The sequence below is a fragment of the Haemaphysalis longicornis genome, unplaced genomic scaffold (assembly GCF_048455015.1).
Source record: "Haemaphysalis longicornis isolate Haplotype H1 unplaced genomic scaffold, Haemaphysalis longicornis Haplotype H1 scaffold_5, whole genome shotgun sequence".
In the NCBI taxonomy this organism is placed as follows: Eukaryota; Metazoa; Arthropoda; class Arachnida; order Ixodida; family Ixodidae; genus Haemaphysalis; species Haemaphysalis longicornis.
Genome location: NW_027526385.1, coordinates 321961 through 341735, shown reverse-complemented (window position 1 = coordinate 341735; position 19775 = coordinate 321961). Strand labels below are relative to the sequence as shown.

The following is a 19775-nucleotide window of genomic DNA, read 5'->3' as shown; positions in this document are numbered from 1 at the left end:
GGACATGAAACTAAACGCTGACAAAACCGTATTCATGCGTATTACTAACAAAAAGCAGCCATATGAATATCAGTACAAAATTAACGGCGTTCATATCTCTCAAACTGACAGTTTCAAATACCTTGGGGTTGCGATAAATAGCAATTTAACTTGGTCTACACACATCCTTAAAATATCCGCGTCAGCTCGGAGAAAACTGGGTTTGCTGAGACATAAACTGAAACGCTCACCTTCCAACATAAAGCTTCTTGCCTATAACACAATAAAACGACCAAGTTTAGAATACGCATGCGTGTTTGGGACCCGCATACTAAAAGAGACATTAATAATGTTGAAAAAGTTCAAAAATTAGCTGTCCACCAATCGTTATCAATCAATACAATACAATCGTTAACGCCGTCGTGACTCCCCAACCAATCCAAGAAAATTAACAAAATCCCAGCACTGGAATCTCGAAGAAAAATAGCCAGGCTAAAATTTCTTTTTCATTTAGCACAAGGAAGTTCACGACTTGATGCATCGGTCTTACTCGCTCCGTTATCATCGGGTCCCACGAGGCACTATCATTCCGATAAGTTCACGCCTATCTCGGTGCGCACTAACACATTTAAGTATTCCTTTTTTCCCAGGACTATAACCGACTGGAACAATCTCCCCCCTGAAATTCTTTCTTCCAGTAGCATGTTGAAATGTATTGATAAAATGTTTCATTTCTAAAAAAAAAAAAGAATTTTCACATATGTACCGAATAAGTTTGTACTGCCTTGTTCACACGTTTTTTTTTAGCCGCTAGAAATTGTGTAACTGGTCTTAACACAATTTAACACCACCACTCCTGCTTAGGCCCATTCGTGGCCCGCAGTATTGTTTAAATAAATAAATAAGTAAATAAATAAATAAATAAATAAAATAAGTAATGCACACAGGGGAGGAGGTGTTTGTTCCTTGTTTTCTGGATGAGCGTGCATGAGAGAGAGTGGGCAGTATAATGTTGTGAATTCTTCTTAATAAAGTTTGTTGAAAGTAGTGCGCTCTGTCTCGTGTCGTCTCTCTCCAGTCTTCGTTACTTTTGTGCACAATTGAAGTACAGCATGGATTACCAACTTGCCCAAACCTAGAGCCTACTAAGCTGCATAGATTAGATCGCGATTCAACGCTGTGGACACAAGGCGATTTATAACCAGTTCCACATATCCCGGAAAATGAGTTTTCGGCGGGAAAAGTGACCGATCAAAGCACAATGTATGGAACCCCGGCAGTAATACAAGCAGACGAATGGAAGTAGCGGACGCCATAGTTTTAACCTCGAGCCGCTACCCGGAGACGAGGTTGCCAGAGACAGCGGCGGAGATACTTCCCAAAAGTAGAGCACGCGTGCTCTCAAACATATCACAAACGCGCCATTTTATGTTCCTTTTCTTATGCCTTGCGGAACACGAGCGCGGCGCGTGGCCGGAGAAGGCCTGTCGGCGCAAGGGTTTGCCGAGGGCGCTCGTTCCGACGGTGACAAAGCGATATGCGCCCATGTCGTGTGCCCGCAAGAAGACAACAACTCCGCCGTGGAGAGAGTGACGACGGCCGGGGACAGCTATTGCGAGCTGGGCTCTCCATCATAGGAGATCTCTTCAAGCTCCTTCCCCGCCCGTACACAAGGCGCCATGTTTATCTTAATGTTTGACGGGGGGACGGCCAGCTACACAGTGCCCACTCCTCGAATGCGGAAAAACAGCAAAATATTCTCGCTGTTCGCGCTTTTACTTTTTCTTCTTTTTTCTTTTGGGGAAAAGAGTCCTTTCTTTCGCCGCAGCGTGCTAGCACAAGCAGCGAAGGCCGAATGCGGCCGATGCAACTTACGCACGTATTAGAAGACACCATGCACCTCACCAGCAACTACAGAGATTTTGCAATGCCAACAAGGTTTTGAGATTGCAAATACATGTATTAAAATGTCAAGTCTACTGTGGTATAGGCTTTAATTGAAAACTTCTAAAAGAACATGCGTTGATAAGGCTGTATGCGACGACTATCAAATGACACTGGAAGCCATAAAACTTCAACTTCATGCGCTTAAAATTTGTACTTGTATTTCAAAATTCACTTTGTATTTCAAAATTCCGCCTTGTTTCGCACTTCTGCTCAATGTGAGCTGTACATTGCAACGTCGCTGCCTTGCTTATGTCGCGTGACTGTATGCGAAAAGAATAAGGCAGTTTAACGGAGAAATTAACACGGATTATGAATTCAACGCAGACATCACCGCAAGCGTCAAAGATCGCGTGCGCGCCTGAGATCGCGCTCTTTTCTCTCGCCCGCGCTGCCCGCGCCGCTCAAAGCAGACGACGCAAACAGCGCGCGTTCCTCGAAATTGCCGCCAGGAGCCATCAGAGCGCTGCGGTCGGTGCGGCGAAGCTATTCAAAGATGGGGGAGTGGTAAAGGCGCCGCGCGTCGTGTGTTCTTAGGCCGTTTTTCTGTAGCTTTATTTTGCGCCGATATGTGTTCTTTTCGCCAGGGGCGTAGCCGTTATTGTTCTAGGTAGACGTCTTGGGTCGTGCGTAGATTAGCATGTAGCGCGCTCGCGTGCGGGTAGCGAGAGTCGCTCGAGCGAGGAGGGCACGGCAGAACAGAAGGCGTCCCCTTGACGTCGATCGCGTTGGCCGAACATGGCACTGAGTCGCAAAAAACAGAGGATGAAGCAGCCAGACTACATGGAGAACGGCGACGCCGGTTACAAGACGAGGACGTTCGTCTTCCAGTCGCACAAGGAGTCGCTCACCGTCAAGATCATCGAGGTAAAAGCGCGGGCAACAGCGACGACCCGCGCTTTTTGCAGTCTTGTCGCGGTGACCGTGATAGGTGGCAGGATAAGAAGTAAAAGAAGAGACACTGTTGATTGGTCTCCTTGATTTGCCAGTCCGGAAGGGTTCTGGAATTAGTTCGCGGGCAGTCCAGGTCTGCTCTCGCAATGGGAATTCTGTGAGCAGAAAAAGAAAAAAAGAGGAAGGAGCCGCTTTCGGCCAGTTCTTGGCAGATCAAGATGACATCGAGTGAGTGCTCTGTAATCCAGTTTCGGTTTCGTACATGTTGTTAGGCGGTCGTCGCTCTAATTTTGTTAGTACGACCGTCCACGTAGTCAGCGGCCAAGCAAGGCAGAAATATCGTCCTTACGAGTGGGTTGAAACGACTGTGGTTCACTCACTGCTGCGAGCTTGAAAGGCCCTGTCACGTTGTTGCTCGTCTCACTTACGCAGGCAGCGTTAGTTCCAAAACAAATGTTTGATTGCGCTGCTCTGGAGCACTGTTGAACAGTTATTTTGAACGACGCCGAAACGTTCCCGTTATTTGGAGCGGCGTTTTCGAGCACTTCCATTCGTTGGAAAATCCCCGAGCGTTGCTTTGGGCACACGTGCACGTGCGGCATAATTGGTGGTGGTGGTGGTGGTACCAGTGAAATGGCTCGTACCCACTCAGGGGGACTGGCCAGGAAACGCCGAGAGAAATTATGTAATTTTTGTACGGAAAGAAAAATTTTTAAATATTATAATAGATGAGCAGTAGATGACTAGAGAAATAAAAGTAAGGAGAAAAAAATAGGTAAAAATGAATACCATTGAATGAAAGTTGGAATTAAGAATCACGAAGAAAGAATGTGGTACAGACGAAGCAGAGAGAGAGAGAAATCTCTTTATTAGTGAGCTAGGCGCGCATATACTTGACAGGGGAATCCAGCAGGGCCCAATGATGTCTAACACGGCAGACGGCCTGATTCCAGGATGAATGAGTGCAACGCAGGGCAAAGATCCCCGTGGCAGAATCCCAGTTCCTGCACCCCGAATGACAAAACCAGTGTAGCAGACAGCGGGAGGTTTAGCCGGCTGCATGTGCTTTCGCCTTATAGAGGAGAATCGTCGGCTGGAGAAGAAGAAATTGTTGATCGTTTCTTGTACTTTGCAGAAAGCGCATAGCAGCGACGGGGCCAGATTAGAGCGGTGCAAGTAATAATTTACATTTGGCACGCGACAGCGAAAAGCAGAATCAGGCATACTTTGACGTAAGCACAGCCTACGAAAGCGAGCCAAAGTTATGAGGGAAATGGGCGGCAGAACCTCCACTAATGAAATCTATGGTTGAACGGAATCCTGTCTGGTCGGGGTGGGTCGTGATACAACGGGAATAAAAACGCCAACCAAAAATATATTTCGTAAAATAAAAGACATTTCGGCTCCCACACGGGACCCTTGTTCGCAATGAATTCGTCAGTACGTCACACCACGTTTTATGTATGTCTAAGAATGTGACGTAGGCAGTGGGAGTAAACTGGAGGCAGATTGCCCTGCATTCGATTCAATGTTCGCTCCGTTGTCTGTATGATCAATGATTCCAGATAAAGTCGTGACGTCAGGTTCTTCTCTTTTGCAAGAATGCGTGCCGCGCCCCAGTTTATCTCGTGGCCCGAAGTGTCAGCATTCTCAGCCAGAGTGTTTGAAGCCACGTGGTGTTTTCTGACATCATAGTCATGTTGTTTTATCCACAAACAAGGCTCCCGTGTGGGAGCCGAAACGTCGTTTATTTTACGAAATATATTTTTGGTCGGTGTTTTTATTCCCGTTTTATCAGAACCTCCACTACTGGATTGCCCAATGCCATTCCCGCCAGCGCATCCACCGATTCATTAAGCCAGATACCTGCATGTCCAGGTACCCAGACCAAACAAGAAGTTCACGAAGGGAGGAAGGCGATGATAAAGAAGCAAGGGCTTGACGTAGGGGGGAGGAAGTTGAGCAAGTAAGGGCAGCACAAACAGGAAATGAATCTGGGAGAATTATTGCCTGTTGTTTAGAGGAACCAAGCTTACGAAGGGCGAGAAATTCTGGGTAGAAAGACGTAGTAAAGTTGGGCAGCCGGAGGGGAAAGGCCCAGTCTAGACCGGGAGGAAAAATACCCACGCCTGCCTTCTGCTTCCGGACAGAAGCATCGGTTGCAATAATGGAGATCCTGCGGGAGGCCTGTTAAAAGGTTCAGAGGGAGTAATTTTGCGTTGGAGGGAAAAATTTCATCAAAAGAAATGTCTAAGGGCGACACTCTCAAGTGCGGAAGCCGACAAGAGGGACAATTTTAATGGGGCAAGTAGAGGTTGTACAAAGACCGCCTGTGGTTGTTTGAACCGTGGCCATGGACTACCGAAGAACAACGAAGGCTGTTTGCGGCCTGGATGTGGGCGATTCCATGGCTCGTAACAATGCATCTACAGCGAGGGCATCCATGCGTGAGACTAATTGAGGAATGCGGGCTTCCACGTATAAAATTTTAATTGGTACCTAACAGGGAAGACCAAGACATAACCGTAGAGCTTGTCTTTTGAGCATTAGCAACGTATGAATTTTGTAGTGTGGACTTCCGGAGAACAGCACACATCCAAACTCTAGAATTGGCCGGACGTACATTTCATAAATCATTAGTAGTGTGTCACGGCGCATGCCCAGTCTTTTGTGACTTAGCCTTCTCAAGAATGACACGGCCCGAGCCCCTTTAGTAGTAATGTAATCCATGTGTGGACGCCAATAGAGAGTATATTCGTATAAAATTCCCAGATATTTTGAGGAATTGACCTGAGGAATGTCCTGTTGCTGGCAGCTAAGAGAGATGAAGGCTGGGCCGCTCACTGGGAATGGAAGCAGAGCACATTTGCTGGAATATCGCGCGCGCTCGTTATTCCAATGATGTGCTTTTTCTTCGACAAAATGTCCGTTTGTTTACGTTATATACATCTATATTTACGTGTTTAAATACAAGCCTGTATTTTCTGTCAAGAATTGTTGTATTTGAATATTTCACTTTGGGGCCCATATTTTATTGGTACACTGAACATATTTTGCTTTGCCTATTTTAATTAGGCTATCCGTGGTGTTTCGTTCAGATGGCTCTGACGAAATCAAGGCTGGACCAATAAAAGCCGTAGCTTCTCTTATTGCAACACCATTTAGCCATGTATGCAATTGTATACTTCGCGACGGAGTGTTTCCAGATGAACTCAAGGTTGCCCGTGTGACGGTTCTTCACAAAGGTGGTCCAAAAGATGATTTAAATAATTATCGTCCAATTTCGATTCTTAACGTTTTTTCCAAAATTATAGAACGAGTAATTTTTATCCGAATAAATGAATACTTAGAAAGTTTGCAAGTGATAGCTCCTCAACAATTTGGTTTCCGAAAGAAAAAGTCGACTGAGTTAGTGTTATTAGGAGTTAAGGAAAAGCTGATAGAAAACATTGAGAATAAACTATATACGGTGGGACTTTTCCTTGATATACGGAAGGTGTTCGACTCCATAAAACACATCTTATTGGACAAGATAGGTCCATACGGCATTAGAGGAGTTGCACAAAAACTAATCAAAAGCTATTTGACAGATCGTAAGCAGTTTGTATTGCTTGGTGCCACGTCGTCCGATTTTCATTCGATACAAGTGGGAGTACCCCAAGGATCAATACTCGGTCCTCTCCTTTTCTTGCTTTATATTAATGATATTCCCAATATTCCTCACACGCAAGAAATAGTTTTGTACGCAGATGACACAAATGTTTTCTTTTCTGGAAGTGACCTAATGAAACTACAAATAGATGCGAATTGTTGGCTAGGGGAACTCTCATTGGCTTTACGCTAATGAATTGCAGTTAAATATAAACAAAACAAAGTACGTTATGTTCAGAGCCCGAAATACACCCCTGACAGAAAATTTTCAACTTTGCTTCCGCAATAATGTAATTCTATCCACTAACACTATTAAATTTTTAGGAGTGTTTTTTAACGAATATTTATCCTGGAATCAACATATCGATCATATAAAAATAAAATTGTCACGCAGAATAGGCGCATTGTGGAAGGTAAGGAACCAAATTCCTGCAAGGTTTAGAACCAGTATATATTCTGCCATGATTCAGTCACATTTGCAGTATTGTCTACTAATTTGGGGCACTACAACAGATTCCAATTTGCGTGCACTGTTTCAACTTCAAAAAGATCTATTAGAGCATTAGGAAACTTAAAGGGACACTGAAGTGATATGTAAACATTGCGGGATTACTTGCGCAAATTGTAGTTTGGAGTCCCCAGGCCATGTTTCGACCACCCTGGGCGCGTTTACGCGATTTTATTTAGTAGAAAAATTAATTCGAAAATGCTGTCCTCCTCTCTTTACGCTCGCCCATTTTCTACGGCGTTTTCTTGTGACGTCGCGAGGAGCCGAGCTCGCAATTGGCTGCTCTACTGCACGGCTCCCCGGCCTTCAGACAGAGTCAGTCGGCCCATCGTTTCGTCCGCTGGCCGCCGACGGGTCGTTTCAATTCGTTCACTCAGTTGAAACGAAGCCAGGACACGTTTGTGAATGGAAAAATCTGCCTTTCTTTACTTGGTTAGTTTGTACACTGTATCTAGCTCCAAGTCAAGGTCGCTTCACACAAGCGCTGCACAAGCGCACATGCGGCGCTTCGCTGACTGGTACGCCAGTAGGAAAATATAAGGCCTCTTGAAGGCGGGAGAAGAGTCAGCGAAGTCAATATAGGTACTAAGGAAATAAAATCAACTGATATTTTTACCGTACAGCGTAAAACTAGGGTGCGGGAAGCACTTTTTTGCGCTGGGCGAACAAGCACAGCGGCCAGCAGCACGACTACGCATCTGCGAACGCTTTTCCGTCTACGAAATGCAATTGCTAGACGTGGGCTATTGTGGAAACTCGGGCGACGCTTACTGCACGAGCGCAATACAACAAATAATCACCTAAGCTGCTTGAAATGCCAAAACTAAATAAAAGTGTAAACTTGTTGTACAATATATACCCTATATTACCAAGGGCTGCGGATCCCGCTCCGTGGCCGAGTGGTCTGGGGCGCAAGGTATGTCACCGCAAGTATTTTGCAAGCCACGAGTTCGAATCCCTGCGGGTACGTGCTTTTTTTTAGGGGCGAAGATCCTAAACCCGTGGGTCTGTCCATCCCTTGTGTCTCGTGGTACGTGACCGCCTAGTTCGATGACTCACTCGCAGGTGGCGCTACGTGACCGTCTAGTTCGATGACTCACTCGCAGGTGGCGCTGGTGTGAGTGACGTCATGATGACGTCACTCGCACGTGACTGACACTATAAAAGGCAATCGCTGTTGACGCGCTTCCTCTTTCGCAACGAGTCACCGGATGGAGGAGGTGGTTGTTGACAAGGCTGCGGAGCGGAGGGCGCGCAGGGCGGCGGCAGCGCGTGCTCGCCGACAGGATCCCGCCGTGCGCGAAAGAGAGGCCGAAGCATCTCGTCTAGAAAGTCGCGCTTAAACCGCGCGTCGGCAGCTTCGGGCTGAGCTCGCTTGACGCATTTTGCAGCCGCCTCGCGAGCTCTCACTGCATCGGGGTTTGCCTGCCGATACGAGCGCTTGCTTGCAGCCTCACGAACCCTACAACAACAACAACAAACGAACAAGAGCAAAATAAAAGAACAAAATAAAAGTTGATTTGTACAATGTACGCACACAGTCTTACGTCTTTCTTAATGATGTAATGGGCGAACTTTCACGGGAGAGTTACGGTTACCGATGATCTCCCCCTCTTGAGCTTCGCCCCACTTATCATCATTCATTCCGTGGATATGGCGTGATTTTTTTTTTTTTTTTAAGTAAACTTTTTTGTTTTCCGCCGATGTTTTCTATATTGAGTTCACCTTTTTTTTGGGCCACAACGTTCATGGCTCCACGAACTAGTTCACAAAACGCGCGCAGGCTGGCACTGGTGCCCTAGCGAGTTCTCGTTGGCGTGCTGTTGCCATAAGCACCGACTCTTGCAGGCAGTGGCACAGGCCAGAATGAACAGACCCGTGGCCTGGTGCGAACACGCTTTTTACGATACAGGCATGAGGGAGGCAAGCTCCAAGAATGGGGGAAAAGCGCGCATGACATTTGGGCGTCTGCGGGTACGCGGAGGGCGTTCATGCACTGCGTAGGTCTCGGCTAGTGAATGCTACGACTACAAGCCGTCCTGGGAGGCTTATCTTGTGCATTTTTACAGCTGACAACATGGCAGAAGCGCGGTACGATGATTACTGAGGTATTGAGAATGCCCATCCAACAACGCCACTGGTTGTGTTTTACAGAACCGAAACCGAAACTTGTTTGGTTGCTCACCTTGGGCATCGTCCAATCACGGTGCCCGCTCCTCCTAACGTCACAGCTTTAGTTGGTGCGGCCGCCGCAAACCGCGCATGGTAGTTTTTCTTCTTTCGCGCTTTGTAAAATAATTACCGATTTGTCAACCGGATAAACGATGAAAAGTGTGCTAATTTGAGCCAGTCTACGCAGTGCAAGCAAAAACGGGAGCTTGACAAATTCACTTCAGTGTCCCTTTAAGATATACGGATAGTGTTGGAGATGTTTGCGCCAAATATGGTATGATCGATGTGTTCCAGCTTCACAAGCGCAAGCTTGCGATGTACATGTATTCACACATAAAGGATAGTTGGGAGGAGTTTGAACATGCATATCTAACCAGAAATCAGTTTTTCGAATTTAGAACTTGTAAGTACAAAACGCCGAAGATCCGAACCAATTACGGCTTTCAATGTTTACACCACCTAATTCCTAGCCTCTTGAATAAAAATAAGGACTTAATGGACATAATTGATCAGTGCCCATCTCTTAGTTGCTTCAAGAAATCATTGACTTCGTTTGTATTTTCCGTGTGATGCTGTCTGCTTACGTTTTTGTTTTGCAATGTAACCGCAGTTTTGTATATCATATACATTTTTTTTTTCTACATATAATCCCTAGTACCTATTCATGCTGTGTGTACTTTTTCTGTGTTTCTATTGTAGTTGAGCTTGTTTCTGTTTCCCTGTTATGCAGAATGCATGGAGTCAGGAACCCAGACAGGTGCAGTTTGGCACCTTTTGTTCCTGTTCCTTTAGTTTGCTGTATGTAAGAAAGTGAGAATGCTAATAAAGAAAAAAAAAGAAAAGATGGAACGATACGAGATGCCAAGCACGGCCATCCAGACATATCCTAAATGTACCTACAGCAGCTGTCACGGAAGTTCCGTCTAGGGGAACACCAACCTATGGCCCCCTGTACAACTCGTGGTGAGAGCAGACTCAGTCTGTCTTAATGTTAACCCAACTGGCCAAACCACGCTGGAGTCACTGGTTATGACTTATTACTATTAGTAATTACAGATTATTGGATGTAACTCTAGCAATGACCACGTGTTCTGTGGTTTCAGAAGAGGTTGCAGTCTGGCTGGTTGAGTAACAATTGAGAGACAGACTGCTCTCATCACGTTAATTGTAAAGCGGACGTGAGGTATAGCTATAACAAAATGATAACCACGGCCTTGAAAAAAGAAAGGATGAAAGAAACGCCTGCGGTTATTCAATCCTGGGACCATACTTCCAGAAGCAAAAGCATAGCCACTGCACTGAGTACCATGGTGCCAGTGTTGTCTGATCAGCAGCATTCGGCAGTTTTCGATCTTCCTGGATGGACTTTGCACTTTTTGTCTCATCCGGATGAAACTTTACGGACAACTGCTGTTCCCCCTGGGCAGAACGCCACGCACTACCTTTTAATGATCTGATACCTAGTCTCGTTCCCTTTCACCCTATCAAAGTGCGCAGTAGCATATCCAGGTTTCTTCTTTTTTCTCAGCCAATTCTTTCGCCATTCAATATGCCATGTTTTGCCGCTGAAATTTTTGCATTTTTCGTGCGAGTTATGCGCGTGAAAATATGGTAAGCTGTCTTAACTGGGAAAGCAGCACAAGGCCAAGGAAAGCAGGGAGGCACACTGTGCTGCCGCGTGTGCCTACCTACGTTTCTAGCCCCTGTGCTGCTTCGTCTCTTAACTCGTGCCAACTGGCCCGCTCTACTGCAGTAGGCCAGTGTGGCCCCTTTCAGCTGTCACACTGACTTACAATTACAGGTGGGATTCACAAAGTGTCTTTGGTGTGTATTTGTGTGCGTGCCGAAGAGAAACACTTGATTTTGTGCCGGGGTACAACAAAATGGGCCTCTGAAACACAAGGTGTCAAAACCAAGAAGCATGCAACAATGTCAGCGAGAACAACTGGGGGGAAGGAGCGTGCTTGCAAACCTGCTTGCATGCCATTGTAAAAAGTTCAATCACAGCCATTGCAGGCTCACTTGAGAACAAAGAAAATGGATTTGATGTCATTTCAGTTCTGGCTCAACCAAGGGGACGCCGAGGCACAGATGGCCGGAAAGGTTTCAGCCTAGTGTCAAAACAACAAAATATGTTAGGGCAGTTGTCGGGCATTATGTGTAGGGTTCTGCGTTTTGGGAGTTTATTTTTGAGCAAATTCGGAGGGCGTTTTTTGGTGTTTATTTATTTTTGCAAATTCGGAGTTTTTCGGAGCGTCCTTTCAGAGTACACAGAATTCAGAGTTTTTCATATTATTAGGGTCATAGAGTATTGATCTTTAAGAAATGTCACGTACAACAATAAAAGAAATCATACATCAGAGACATTTTTATTGCAGAGTCAATATTTGCAACATTCATGGTGACATCCTTTTACAACTTGTTGTAGTATATGCAGGCATATTTTCCAATGTTAGTGTCTGTCACCGCAGCACGCTCCTTCCCACTGACCACGTGAAACATTGAGAATGCTGTTTCGACATTCGCACTAGAAATGGGAAGACCCAGCAAATCCAGTGCGCAACGTGAAAGGGGGGCCAATCTCATGCATGAATTTGCAAAACTGTTGTGGCTCCACAATTTCCTGCACAACGTAGGCCTGATACGCCAGGAACTCTCTTTCTAGCTGGGTAATATCACAGCCTCACTGCACGACCAGTGTGAACAAGTGCTTGTACATCTCAAACATGTGAGGTAGTTCTGCCTTCACGTTCGGCTTGACTATCTGCACCCAATTCCAAAACGAATCGGTGGTGTATTGCAAGTCGTCCGCAATATTTCGTTGACGTCCTTGTTCCTTTGCGCTTACTCAAATGTTCAATCGTTAGCTAAATGAGGTCAGAAAAGGGCGAATGAAATTCTAGGAAAACAACATATCCGGGAAAAAGGCTCGAAGTGGAGTGGCAGGGAAGGTGAGAGGTGTTTGACCTTGGTTCGACTATTATTGCGGGGAGAGATCGTGTTTTTCATGATCAGCGTCCAAAACGACTCCCGTTGTGAAGCTTGGGAACGTAAGTGGAATGAACAAAAGTGGAAACAAGAAAATAGAATAGGAAAAGTTGCTCGAGGATGCCAGGGAAAGATAAAGGGTAGTGTGGTTTTCACAGGTGGCGGTCCCTGAATTCGGAGTTTTCCGGGTAAATTCGAATTCGCAAAATTTTTACCGGCGAGTGTTTTTCAGATTTTATCAGATTTATCCGAAAATGCAGAACCCTAATTATGTAACACCATTGGATTACGATGCAGAGAAAAATAGAAGTACTGTAATGACATGCGCACACTCAAAGCATCTCACTATGCATCATTACTGTAGACATTTTCTGGAAAAATTTTTTGACGATTTTTTAAACCTGGGTTTACCACTGTTGAAGTGTATGATTTTGAACCCATATTGTTTTATATTTCAGTTGACTGCAACGTAAGATTGCTTACCATAATGTGTTTTTGTTTTTTAACTGCCTCCTTACATGTGACAGAATTGGTGATGAGAGTAATATGTGTCATCAGCTTTATTGTGAGTCTTCTGTTTATACATGGTAGGCAGAAGCTTCATGTAGGAGATCTTGTCAGCTTGAAGGTATTTGCTGAATTATGATCTAGTCTTTGGATTTGCATAGCAACCATGATAATTTAAATGTATGCACAATTTTTTTTGTGCAGTACTTTTGTGAAACACTGTAATTTGTTTTATGTGTGGCTGTCCATACCAGAGCCCTGTGGCCCTCCATAGCAGACTGTTGCTGCGAACATGCGATGTGAGGTGTAAAAGGCACAGCTACGGAGGTTCTTCCGTGCCGGAGCTCGCATAGCGCTCCCGAGTGATTGGTACTCAAACGGCAGCGATGGCTGGTGGGTGTTGCCTGTGTGGGGACTGTAGACGCAGTCGTGCCCCGTGCGACGCTCCATTTGCAGATGCTGGACCCCAGCTACGGCATGTACGTCTGGCCCTGCAGTCCCGTTTTGGCCCAGTACCTCTGGTTCAACCGGGAGCACATCAAGGGAAAGCGCATTCTCGAGGTGACACACTCACGACATGCTGCACGACTGCCCCCTCTCCACACCCTGTCAAGTGACGCGCAACGTTTTGTGCTCCAATGTTGTTGTAGGTGGTCGTCTTCTCGGGACGATATGCAACACTGCGTAGTGGGCATATTATCACTCACAGTTCTTCCACATACACCAGCTGCAAAATTTCACTTTGGGCTCCAGGCCATGCGAGCACCGCTGCTTAGTTATAAAGCGCTTTTATAAAGGAAGTGTTAAGGCACCTAAGTGACGAAAACTGCACTTTGCTAAGCATTTACTCAATAACGCAACTTAATGCTTTTCAAATCAGGGTGCACTAAACTGGGCGATGTTTACCCGTGTTCGCACGGTCTGTCGTTTATGGCTTGCGGAACTTGAGAGAGTACTACACTGTCTGTCACCAGATGGAAGGCCAGTCGACCTGCAGCATGCTTGCCCAGTTCGCCCACAGGGGGGGGCCTCTGGGGAGTTTTGCAACTGGTGACGCTGGTGTCACCTTAATCTTATGCGGCAAGTTGTTCATTTCCTGGCCAGGTGCAATATGACAGTGATAATTCGGGGGCCAGAGAGGGGAAGGGTGCAGTTCTGCTGTACACCCTTGGTGTGCCCCTGTGTCTGGTGCAGAGGTGTTTTCAGACCGCTTTCCGCAAGCGTGCCTCGTCTGCCCAGTGCAAGGCCGGGCTTCCGTGCTTGAATGGAACGGCGATGCTGTCCAAGAAGCGAGTGTGCACTGATGGGCTGGACCCACAGAGTGGTTGTGCAGTTGAGCCAGACTGACCAGCAAGGGCGCTTCCAATGCCATCCAGCTGCCCCAGAAACACAGGGCTGGGGTCGTGGGACGGGAAAGGCAGCTCCAGCTTTTTGCTCGCACGGGGACCGATGGCGGGTGGGCACCGCAGGAGCGAAAAGCACTGGGCAGGGAAAGGGGGTGGTCCAGGTCGTGTCGCCTATTTTGACACTGCCCTGCGTAGCCGATCCGTCTGCAAAGGGGAGCCTCACCGAGGAGGCTTACCGAGCCTCAGAGAAGTGGCCGGCTCTGTTCTGTCAACGCCGCCTGTATTAACATTGCCTGACGCGTCGCGCGCTTTTCAATGGGAAGGGTAGGGACGCTTAGTTCAGGCACTGATCCGCTATGTGGCGCATGCCGGCGAACATCTCGCCTTGCGTTACTGCTCGCAAGTCGCGAACGCTGCACCCACTTCTACGACGTGTGTCTGTCAGCTTGCCTGTTGGGCTTCAAGGGCCGTTTCGCTTACATCTTAGCCGCGACGGGGCGCTAGTTCTGTGGCGCACTGGGGATCTCGTTCAACCTGTCGCTCGCTTCATACTTGCTGCATTTTTCCAAAGATAAAGACGGAGGCGGACTGAAATAGTGTAAGAACATACTGATTGTCGGGTAGACATATAGCTAACAGAAAAACGATATTTTCTGCTGGGGCAGCCATTATTTTACTGATATTTTTCTTTCTGGAGTATTTAGAGAATAAAAAATTGCGTGCGCGTTTTTTGTTCAGGCGCTCACTTCTACGATTACTTTCCAATAATATCACGTGCTTGCAAACTTCAGAAAATTATAGGAAACAAAAGGATAAGCAGCTGGGATCCCGCCATGCTATCCGGGCGCTTCTACAGTACAGTCCTCAATTTTAGAAGTGCGTACCGATGTGGAGTGCAAACAGGGGGGTCAAAACAATACCTAAATGCGGAGGGGATAGAGGTGGGATGCCCCACTCAGAAAATTTCAGGGCCTGTGATCCGAGTAGATAAGCGCGCAAAGCCGGCATCAGCCTGCGGCAGCGCAAGGGATTTTGCTTCGTGACAAAGGAAGTTTTATCAGTGACAGACCAAGACAGACAGGCATGGTGAAAAACAAGAAGGCGTAGGAGCGCCACCTCGGGAACGCTAAACAAACTTTCCACTATTTTGCATAGTTTCCAAGAAGCGGCGCTGGCTGGCGGACACGAAAGCACGCTGGAAGGCTACGGAGCGGGGAAGGGTAGGAGAGAGCAACAGGAGAGTGGCTGTTTGGCCATTTTTTGCTCACGCGTTAGGCAATGTTTATACAGGCGGCGTTGGTTCTGTTCATACCGTATACAGTCAACTCCCGTTAATACAAAGTCCACGGAACCACAAAACACTTCGAATTAACAACTTCCAGTTAAGCAAGGAGCACGGGAACAGAATCCTTATTCAACCACAACATGCCTCTCTTTATGATTTTGTTCACACTATCAACTTTCGTCACCAACTCGAGCGTGCAACACTTGTGGTTTGTGGCTAAAATCGGGGCCTGAAGTGCCCACCACACAAACTGCTCACACAGTGCTGTACGCATGAAAGAAGGGTGAGGGCCTCAGAGAGCTACCTGGGACGCTGCCTCAGTTGCAACAGTGCCGGTGCCAGTGGAGAACATGGTGCTCTTTTTGTGCTGGAAAATTTGTAATTTTATTGAGGATTGATGGTTCACTTGATGCTTTTTATTAATAAATAATTTCAAATTAACCGATATATGTAATGTGTTTCAGCTTTGAATTATTGAGCAATTTTTTCTACTGGATTGTGTGTAAAACTGCCATGACCAGCATGTCACATCAAATTACGTAAAAAGTCCAATTAAAAGCGACTTTCAATTATCGAGAGTCAACTGCATACTCAAATCTAGGTAGGCTGCCCATGCTTCTGAGCAGACTCCTGATATTCGAGAGGCCGCCAAAAAAAGAAAAAGGGGTGTCTGAATGTATACCGGACAAAGTAGGCGAGGATGACAACAGCTGTTGAACTGAAGTGGCATCGATTAGCCACGTGCGCATGCTTTCTCAGCATCATCATTGTTGCTGCCTTTGATGATAGTGTCCCCTTTGTACCGGTCACCCTTGTACTACGATGCACGCAATATGCAGTGTCATACAGTGCATTTGCAATGCTGCGCTTTTGGGACAAGCTTGAGGTCCAAGTTTCCGCGATGTCATTCTAGGCTTGTCTCGAGGCCCCCTCCATTGCAGATGTTTCTTGCATCAGTGCCACACTGCTGCCTGGCGTGGCGGTTGACAAGTTCTCTGTGCCAGCACAGCTTTCCGTCTGGTGGTGGCACCATAGTGACACTGACGCTGACGTAATGGCGCCAACCTGGCAAACTTTTTTCACTGCCCAGCCGATACGGAGCACCGAGTGAGCACGACCAGAAGGGCAGCCTATCGCTTATGCCTTGGTCTGCGCTACGGTGGCGCATGCTAGTGGCTACATCGTTTTATCCTTAGTGGAGCCTTTAGGCGGCGCTAAGTGCATCCCACTTTTCTGACAAATCCTCGAATCTAGGGGGCTCGTGATTTTTGTATCTTGTTTTTTTTTTAAGAAGTATCAGCTAGAATGGGGTATTGGTCGTAAAAAGTGTGCCTCCCTCGCAAACAAAAAGGGCTGCTGCTCCCTCGTGTCAAATGCGCTATCTCTGTCCCAACTGCCGTAGGAATGCGCTGGCCTTGTGGGGTGCATACAGAACCTTGACATTGTTTGTTGCAGGCGCTGCTGTGCGTCTCTGAATGGGACCGAGCAGGCTGTTATCTCCCCTCTGTTGGCCTCTCGATAACCGCGTCTTTCATTGGCAGTGGCCCACCATTGTGCGCTGTTTGTGCCTTGTGTTGTGTCTGGCAGCTGAGGTGAGGCACTCGAGGGTACCTTTGTAGCGGGCACTGGGCCGAGGTCTTTTGGCCCCAATGGGGATGATGTCGCGTCATGTGGCTCCTGCAGTCATGCAAAACTGCAAATGTGACATGCTGGGCAATGATTGTTTCCAATTTACGACACCAGCTGTCAGTGCCAAGACTATTTATACACGCACCTAAGCGCCCTCTAGGGGCATTTCGTAGGGGGGGTTTACTGTACAAAATTACAAAAGCTACATCATATAGTACAATACGCACTGCAAATGAACAGTTCAACAGAACATGGCAAATGGTATAAAATACATATTCAGGACAATTGCCCTTAACACCAAGAGCTAGCTGTCAAAAATATCTAGGACATCAAAATGCACTACGTCAAGACATGGCTTTTTAGAAACGTGGAAAACACTAAGTGGGGTGGTAACAACCTTCCCCGGACGGCTATTCCACTCATGCGTTGTTCGAGGAAAAAAATGTGTTTTCAAAAGCGTTTGTTCGGCACATATGCGCGCGTACTTTCGAAGCATGGTCCCTTCGGGATGACATGTAGCTAGGTGACTTTTCATAGTTATATTCATTGATGCCTGTTTTGGCACGGAATATGTTACAGAAAAGACAATCGGATATTTACACCTCGGATGAAAGTAAGGGCCATCCCAGTGCACATGAGCTGTTCCTGAAGTTGCAGTTGTTGCATTTCGTGGTCTATATTGCATTTGAAATCTATATATGAGCCGTCGATGTGTCCTGTGGTTTGTGTGGGTGTGGTGGGAAAAAAAAAAACAGTTCATGGCGCATACCCATACAGTAGCACATACTTGGAGGCAAGAGATTGGCCGAGGCTTGGTAGATCTCACCTCACCAAACATGTGGTCCCAATCAGCCAACCGGCCCAGCTCTACTAAAAGTCGCTAATACCGACGGTGAAGAAGAAAATGCGCCCCCGTGCCCTTCCCCGTCTCCTGGCAGATTGGGGCGGGCACGGGCCTGCCGGGCATCCTGGCGGCCCTGGTGGGTGGCCGGGTGACCCTGTCGGACAGCTCCCCGCTGGGGCTCAAGAACTGCCAGCGCAACGTCGAGGCCAACGGGCTGACGGCCAACGAGGTGCCCGTGGTGGCCATCTCCTGGGGCCTCTTCAACCCGGCCCTCTTCCAGCTGGGGCCCATCGACATCATCCTCGGCTCGGACTGCTTCTACGACCCCAAGGGTGAGTCTGGGGGCATTGGCCACAAATCGGCGCCTATCAGAGCCAAACTCTGCACAACAACGAGCACCACAGTCACCTCGTGGTCGGCAGCACTCTTGCATGCTGCTTGGTGTAACAGAGCCTCTGGTTTAACCAACAGCTCAGCCCAAAAGGGGTGTCTGTTCGATGGAGGGGTGGCTCATTCCTGGACCACCTGTCAGAGGGGGCTGGTGTTTTTGCGTGTGTTCCTTCCTCTTTCTTCGTTGCTTTGTCTGCAATGGATGTGCATTGACAACCTGTGTAAATTCACGTTGAGGATCAGTGGGAGGCAGACATGCCAGGATGGAAAGAGGGGTGAAAGATTTGGGAAAGCAGTAAATGTTAGTGCAACGTAGGAACTGCAGGAAAAAAGTGATTTTAGAGCAAAGTTTTAGTGTTCTCACTAAGGGCGTCTGTCATGCAAAAACGCCCTGCATGAAAGCCAACTTTCTCTGATGATGATGAGTGATTGTGGGTAAAGTGAAAGAAATCCCAGGCCATCTCCACTAACGGGAAACGTGAGAGTAACGTGAAACCTGTATTATTCTTGGCACCTTAGTGCTTTTGCTCACGAAGATAAAACCATTGGGGGGTAGAGGTGTACAGTTTTGCTGTACAAGTCTCGTGTCTTTCAAGCATGATGTGTTCTGGTGCGAGGCGTTGCAAAACCGGTGTCCCGTTGTTTTAGTACCGTGACTACATGAAACAATGATGACGACAGGAGACGGTGACAGCTTGAGCCCCTAAAACAAAAAATGCCTGAAACAGCTTTTGTAAATTTTGCGAGAATACACGGGCAATTATGCTGCTTCCGGCGTCACCCACAGTCAAGGTGGTGAGTGAAAAAAGTGGTGTGATGTAACATGGTCCTTTCAGTAAAGTTAACATTTTTATCGAACAGGGAACCATGTGTGGTACCTAAGTAGTTTGAAGTCTTTCAGTTGGTATGTTTTGTAAATGTGCGCCAGAGCTGCTACGATGGTTACATTTTTGTGTTCCTCTGTTTGAAATGTCTACTGAACAGCCAAGCTCTGTAGAATGGCACAGGCTGAAAGATTGGTGCCTGCACATTTTCCCCCATGTGCAGTGTGCTGGCATTTCTTCTTTGATTTCGATTTTGATTGATGTTTATTTTGATATGGGGGCATTAAGGTAAAAAGCCCCTTAGGCTGAATTACCGAGAGTCTTTTCTTCCTCTTGTGGCAGACTTTGAGAACATCATTGTCACCGTGTCCTACCTTCTGCACCAGAACCCGCATGGACGATTCTGGTGCACCTACCAGATACGAAGGTGAGGCTGCCCTCTCAGTCTGGCTCACTCATTCGGTCGCTTCTTTTTTTCCGCCCATGCATCCACTCGCCTGTCCACTGAAAATAAATAAGGCACACAAGATATGCCCTATCTACTGTGATCTGCATGAAAAGGCACCCAGCTCTGGGCAGTTTGGAGCCGTAATGAGGGTAGTTGGGTGAGTTAATCTATGTTTGGCCTCATGACAGTGCAAAGGACAGAGCGTGAGATTAAGTGGCACAGGAGTCCTGTGCTGAAAGTGCAGTGCCTGTCCCGTGCCATTCTGCCTCGTGGTTTGTCCCAATTGCGCTGCCATTATGCTGGAAGGATCCAAACATTCCTGATTTCGAGTGGAAAGTTGCATTTTATGTGTTGGCGGTAGGGGAG

General features: G+C 47.1%; 1 protein-coding gene across 1 annotated transcript in view; it reads left to right on the top strand.

The window, feature by feature from the left end:
* The first annotated feature begins 2410 nt into the window (after positions 1–2410).
* Positions 2411–19775, top strand: part of LOC144137752 (histone-arginine methyltransferase METTL23-like) — a 30518-nt gene continuing 13153 nt past the window's right edge. The window contains exons 1-4 of the mRNA XM_077669694.1: positions 2411–2790; positions 13100–13204; positions 17842–18079; positions 19304–19388. Of these exons, the coding sequence (XP_077525820.1) occupies positions 2662–2790; positions 13100–13204; positions 17842–18079; positions 19304–19388 (557 nt within the window). The 5' untranslated portion in view covers positions 2411–2661. The remainder of the gene's footprint in view (positions 2791–13099; positions 13205–17841; positions 18080–19303; positions 19389–19775) is intronic.